This window comes from Octopus bimaculoides, chromosome 12 (genome assembly GCF_046866305.1).
Source record: "Octopus bimaculoides isolate indiv1 chromosome 12, ASM4686630v1, whole genome shotgun sequence".
NCBI lineage: Eukaryota > Metazoa > Mollusca > Cephalopoda > Octopoda > Octopodidae > Octopus > Octopus bimaculoides.
In genome coordinates this window covers 63,575,887-63,583,386 of record NC_142939.1, presented here as the reverse complement: position 1 = coordinate 63,583,386, position 7,500 = coordinate 63,575,887, and the positions used below count along the sequence as shown (strand labels likewise).

At 29.1% G+C, this 7,500-nt stretch overlaps 1 protein-coding gene across 4 annotated transcripts in view; it reads right to left on the bottom strand.

The window, feature by feature from the left end:
* The window catches only part of LOC106867563 (acetylcholine receptor subunit alpha-like), a 160,042-nt gene that overhangs the window by 36,861 nt on the left and 115,681 nt on the right, over positions 1 to 7,500 (bottom strand). For all 4 annotated transcript variants that reach the window (XM_089361202.1, XM_014912473.3, XM_014912472.3 and 1 more), the window contains exon 5: positions 1 to 556. This exon is cut by the window's left edge and continues 501 nt beyond it. In XM_089361202.1, coding sequence (XP_089217328.1) covers positions 1 to 556 — 556 coding nt within the window. The remainder of the gene's footprint in view (positions 557 to 7,500) is intronic.

The following is a 7,500-nucleotide window of genomic DNA, read 5'->3' as shown; positions in this document are numbered from 1 at the left end:
GACAATCGAAGTGGGCGGAATGATCTCTGCTAACAACAAGAAAAATACAGTTAAAGAAAGCAAAATGGAGATACACAGAGTAATTTTCTCACCACTGTCGGAAGGGAGGTAAAATACCAGTACGGTTAGAAAGGAAATGGACACGCATGGGATGATCAAATTAACAGTGTAGAAAAGAGTCTTTCGCCTCATTGTTATGTTAAAGGTAATGTCGGGATAAGGTTCTGGACAGCATAAGTATCGTTTTTCGTTTTTCTTGGCCGGTACATCTAAAATGTCCCATTCAACACTTCGATATAATTCTCGAAGGTCCATGCCTCTTTTTATCACCGTTTCTCCTTGTTCGTTTGGGGCACAGATATGCACAAGGTCTACCTGATTGCCGTCGTAAGTCCAGGAACCGAATTTCATGGTGCATAATTGAATATCGAACGGGAAAAATTCGACATCAATAGTACAGGAGCTTTTATAAATCGCCGGTGGCTCCCAAACGACCCGACCATCAGGATGCAGCGTGGCTTTGGTCATCAAAGTTACTTCATAATTTCCGTCTGCACTGAAATACGTATATTGAAGGATCTTCATGAGACATTGTGCAATCGGTGTTTCAAAACAACTGCTAATCTACCAATTCATGCACATTGCATAATAAAACTGCATCAACGGGATGGCCTTATTTAAATACGGTAACAAAGAAACAATACTTATGTATATATATAAATATATACAAAGAGAGAAAGGGAGTGAAAGGGAGAGAAAAGTGAGAGAAAGGGAGGAGTGAAATAAATTGAAGAGGATGCAAGGAAGGGCGGTAAGGACAAACTAAGTTGGGTATATTTTATTTTTCAGTAAAATGTTTACCAATTCAAATTCGTTTCTGTCAATATAAATTCTCATTCTCATTTTCTTTATAGTATCACTACATCCAGCTGACATATTTGATTAATTTGTACGTATATAATACTCTTAGATTTATACTTGCGATTCTATACATTGTTTAAACCTGCAGTTTTCTTAAAATATTTCTTTTAAGAAATTCTGTCTAATTCTTTAGACAGGGAAGATAATCGTATATATATATATATATATATATATATATATATATATATATATATATATATTAATAGCAAATAGTCCAATACTACAACACCAAAAAGACTGAAACAGTGCAGCAAATGAGCTACAGAGAGAGGCTGAGAAAACTGCAACTTTATTCCCTGGAGCAAAGGCGTACATACACACACACACACACACACACACACACACACACACACACGCACGCACGCACACACAAACACACATGCACATATATATTTATATATATATATGTATATATATATATATATTTATATATATATGTATGTATATATATATACATATATTTATATTTATATATATATATATCTTTAAACACACAGACACCCCCCCCCCCTGAAAGCACACACACAAACACAAAGTGGGGCTAACTAAGCATTCGTATTCCTTAAGTACAATCTCTCTTTAAATATTATAATCCTAAAAATAAAAAGAAAGAAAAAAGACAGAACCAAAAGTGTATCGAAAATCAAATTATCCTTTCCACTTCATATTGATTTTCGTAGATAAACAAATTAAAAAGAAATATAATTAAAACATCCTGGCAAATAAAGTTATATGTTTTCATTTGCTAATCGCCAGAGCTAGCACACCTTTTTGTACCACCAATTATTCATTAAACATGCATTGCAAATATAGCAAATATGAGAGGTGGCAACGCTCCATTTAAACATTTCATAAAGAACCATAAAGAATATTGGATGACAGTTTAAATCTAGTTAAATGTATTTTAACAGCAGGTTTGTTACAGGGTAAAATAGAGCTGAGAATTCAATTGACATGAAATGGTAAACATCTAAGGATCCATAACAAAATTATCCATCTCACATTTGGACAAAGATATTTCTTTCTTTATATATTTATATATAAACACACATATACGTGTAAACATGCATATATATATATATATGTATATATATATATGCTTATATATGTATATATATGTATTTATATATGCATATATGTATATATATATATATATATATATATATATATATATATATGCATATGTATATATATATATATATATATATATATATGTATATACATATTAATACGCATAGACATTTATATAGAAACATATTTATATATACACATATATCCATTTATTTATATATATATATATACATATATATACATATACATATATATATACATATGTATATATATATGTATATATATATATACATATATATATATATATATATATATATATATATATATATATATATATATATATATACATATATATATATATATATATATATATATATATATATATATATATATATATATATATACACTCATATATATATATATATATATATATATATATATATATATATATATATATATACACATATCCATACACATGTGTGTATTTAGATACATATACATTGAATGCATTTAAAACAAACTGTGCAAATATTTACTCATTTTTTCTATTAGATGCCACCATTAATAACATGCTTCTCTTCAGAGGAAACTCGATAATAAAACATTTCACCGAACAAATGTCGGTTCGTTATGACAAAATTGAGTGACTTAGCACGCACCTCATCTTATCATATATATATATATATATACATATATATATATATATATATATATATATATATATATATATATATATATATATATATATATATATATATATATATATATATATATATATATATATATATATATATATATATACAGTATCTTTTGTAAGCTTAAATATTTCTGTTGCATTATGTGTCTACTTGAGGACGCTAAATGTAGTTGTATTATATATATATATATACATATATATATATATATATATATATATATATATATATATATATATATATATATATATATATATATATATATATATATATATATATATATATATATATATATATATATCTACTGACATAAATACATGTGTTTTTCTGTTTAATTACCTGCAGTGCCATATTTATTTATATATTTATTTATGTAGCTATTTATTTGCAAGCGGAGAAAGTAGGGAGTTGGAGGATTAGGAGTAGGAGTAGGAAGAGGAGAAGACGAAAATAAAAATAAAGAAAGAAAACTGATGTTTGTTTCTCCCATGAATCGTGTCCTGAAAAATTAGTGGAAATCAAAGAAAATGATTGATAGATAGCAAATTTAGCACCTGTTAAAATAAGGGGATATGTGTGCAAGTGGTTAAGGAGTATGAGTCAGAGGAAGGAAAAGAAAAGAATGAGAAAAGGGGAAAATAAGGGAACTTAACAAAGTAAGAGTGAGAACGAAGAGAGAGAGAGAGAGGAAATTGCCTAAGAAGCGTATACTATTACATGGAGTGTTTCTCGAAGCTGAAATTTGTAAATATCGTTTTATTATCACTTGTTTCATATAACGCAAGACTATCGTAAGTTTTTGTGCTTTAGTATGACGGCAGACGCATGACTGAATCAAATAAAAGAAGTCAATGAATATATGCATATACATATATATATATGTGTGTGTGTGTGTGTGTGTGTGTGTGTGTGTGTGTGTGTGTAAGCGCAAGACCAAAGTGAATTGTTGGAATTTTGAATACGCACTCTTCTAGTAGTTATATAGTTACATAACTACAAAAATCTTGCTTATTAAATGCATTAAAAATATATGATCTTTTGGTTTTGTGTTCATTCTGATGGTGCACGAATAATTGCTATATGTGTCTAACCTGCCTTTGCTTGGATAATATGGTTATATGACAAGGATATAGGGGTAGAAGTTGAAAGCCTTTGGAAAAGTGTTTTGAAACATAGCATACGAGATATATTTATGCATATGTTAAGGAGGGACGATGGGAAAATAGCAAGAAGAATATTGATTGAAGCCTAACAGTCAATTGATCGAGCAAATGGAGACACATTTGAGTGGGCAGGCAGAGTGCAATAATGCCATCGAGAAGAAGGTCACTGAAACATTCTCTCCTGATAACCCCATAAGCCTTCTAGTATCCGGTATGAGTAGCTTTCAATTATTAATAATTGTTGCTCGTAAATAAGATAGATACGTATATACATTCACACATACAAACACACGCCTGCACGCAGACATATATGTGTATTTATGTATGTACGTATGTATAGTTCTCTCATTGCGTAGTGTGTAATTGAAAATCTGTACTGTACGTTTCATTTCATTTTACACACTTTGTTTTAGTGACTGTTTTGTTATATTTGATTTCTGGCCCCCACTCTCTAATGAAAACAGGAAATACCTATCCTAGCTTTGATGCCAAATGCAGGGAAAATATGGAGAAAGACACAATATTTCTGTTTTGAGTGGCTGCCAAAATTAAAAAAGAAACAAAGTTAAGGTGTTGATTATGTTTTATATTCACACAATTATTGATCAGCTTCTGTCAACTCTCTCTGTTCTCACTTTTAGTAATTTCCTTTCTCTTGTTCCCTTATTTATATTCTTTTCTTTAACTTCCTCGTCTTATACATTCTCTTATGCTCCTGCTGTGAGGCTGAACGATGGATATTGTTAGTTACAAAGTGCACCATAAAAACAACATAAAATAAAATAAAATAACATAGTGAATTTTTAAGAAAAATAGAAGAAAAATTAAAACAAGCTGGCAAAAGCGAAACAAAGAAAAATACAAGTAAAATACATAATAATAATAATAATAATAATAATAATAATAATAATAATAATAATAATAATAATAATAGCAATAATAATAATAATAATAATAATAATAATAATAATAATAATAATAATACTGATGATAATAATAATAGCAATAATAATAATAATAATAATAATAATAATAATAATAATAATAATAATAATAATAACAACAACAACAACAATAATAAACTTCACTGACTGCTATGCTGGGTGTAGGGATACGCAGTAACGAGTGCTTGGTACTAACATACACCGGAAAAGGTAATGGACGGAAAGAGGAGAGCAAAAAATCCTCTGGGATTTTGACTTCCAGACAGACAAGGTGTTAGAGCACCGACTGTCGGACATAGTAACTTTTAAGAGGGAGAAACAAGAGTGCCTAATAATAGATGTGACAGTGCTAGGAGATCAACATATTAGCACGAAAGAAAGGGAAAATATTGATAAATATGGTGACCTGAAAATTGAGAGCGCCAAAATATGGGAACTACGAGAGTCAAACATAAAGTTTCTCCCTGTTGTCGTCAGAGCATTGCATTCAATACCATCCAACTCGAAGAAGCATCTGGAAATTTTATAGATAACCTACAATCTAGGTGTATTACAAAAAAGCGGCCTTACTTGGAACTGCACCCATATTGCATAAAGTACTGTCTGTCCGAGGTCCTTGTCACTTGACAGACAGTACAAACCCCTGGTAGACACAATATCTTCAAACATCACGATATTTGATAGTGTGACGTCTTAAATAATAATAATGATGATGATAATAATAATAAGAAGAATAATAATAATAAGAAGAAGAATAATAATAATAATGATGATGATAATAAACCCAAAATACTTCCTAAAAGAGTGAAATAAATTGGAATTGAAACTCGCCGTGTCGACCTGCAGAAATGTACCACCTTATATTCTGCAAGAATCTTAAGATTCGAAGAGATTTGTTGTCACCAAACCTCAAGATAAAATACCTGCCAAATAAATTAGCGTATACTAGCGTAATAATAATAATAATAATAATAATAATAATAATAATAATAATAATAATAATAATAATAATAATAATAATAATAATAATAAAGATAATAGCAAATAGTAAGAATACTAATCGATCATAAATAATAAAATATTTCATTTTGTAGATACAATCACCTATTTTATGTGGTATAAATAGCAAAGGGCATTAGGTATATTAATGGCACGCTTTTTAGACAAATCGGGCCCTGTGTGTAGGGCTGACGTCGCTGCCACGATTTCAGAAATATATGCTTTAATAAACTGTGAGGTTTCGAATTTGGTATCATTGGGTTCTTTTTTCTTAAACATCAGCGAAATAGGTAACAAATAATATTAACAACAACAACCACAAAACAACAACAACAACAATAATAATAATAATAATAATAATAATAATGATAATAATAATAATAATAATAATAATAATAATAATGATAATAATAATAATAATAATAATAATAATAATAATAATAATAATAATAATAATAATAATAATGATAATAATAATAATAATAATAATAATAATAATAATAATAATAATAATAATAATAATAATAATAATAATAATAATAATAATAATAATAATAATAATCATAATCATAATAATAATAATAAATGCGTTAAGCAATTTTTTGAGAGTGAGAAACATTAAGAGTCGTGATAGAAATTAAATAAAATAAATGTTAATAAAAGGAAAGAAAATTAATTAAGCAAGTATTATTAGCAAAATTTTTATTCTTAGTATTTGAGTTTGTAGATGCAGGGAAAGGATTTCGTTTGTGATGTTTGCCTTTATTCCGTTCATGATTTATAGAATAAAAAAAAAAAGGAAAAAGAAAACGAACAAGAAAATTTGGCAATGATGACATTTTATGACGTAATGACTTTTGGAATGGGAATGGTTGATGTTTGGTGAGCTCTTTAGTATGTTTTTGTCGCTGTTTTTATTGATGTCGTTGTTGGTGTTTGTGTGATTTAGTAATGAACATCATTCCATAAGAGGAAGCAGAACAGAAACTACCAGCACTACTGCTGTCACTGTTGCTGCTGCTGCTGCTACTACTACTACTACTACTACTACTACAACTGCTGCTGCTGCTGCTGCTGCACTAATTTTTATTGCTGGCGCTGCATTTCGAAGAAAATGCACTTTATACCACTTTTACTACAGCTGCCGTTGCAGTCGCTGCTGCTGCTTCTGCTACTACTACTACTACTACTACTACTACTACTACTACTACTACTACTACTACTACTACTAGACATTTTTTTATATTGCTGGCGCTGTATTTGGTGATTGGGTGGGAAATATAGACAAAACAGTTATAAAGCTACTAATAATTGCACCACTACTGCTACTGCTGCTTCTGTTGCTACTGCGGCTGCTGCGGCCACTGCTGCCTCTACTGCTTCTTTTAATACTACTACTACAACTACTATTACTAGTAGAAGAGAACGAACAAATACTATTTAGCCACAAATTTGTAAGTATAAATAAACGAATTATGCAAACAGTAACTACAGCTGGGACAACAGTTGCTGTGGCTGACACCACCACCACAACTACTACTACTACTACTACAACTACTACTACTACTACTACTACTACTACTACTACTACTACTAGTACTACTACTACTACTACTACTACTACTACTACTTCCTGCTGTAAGTAATAATAAAATCAAGGATTAAAATAATAATAAAAATATTATTAATAAAGATATTCGGATTAAT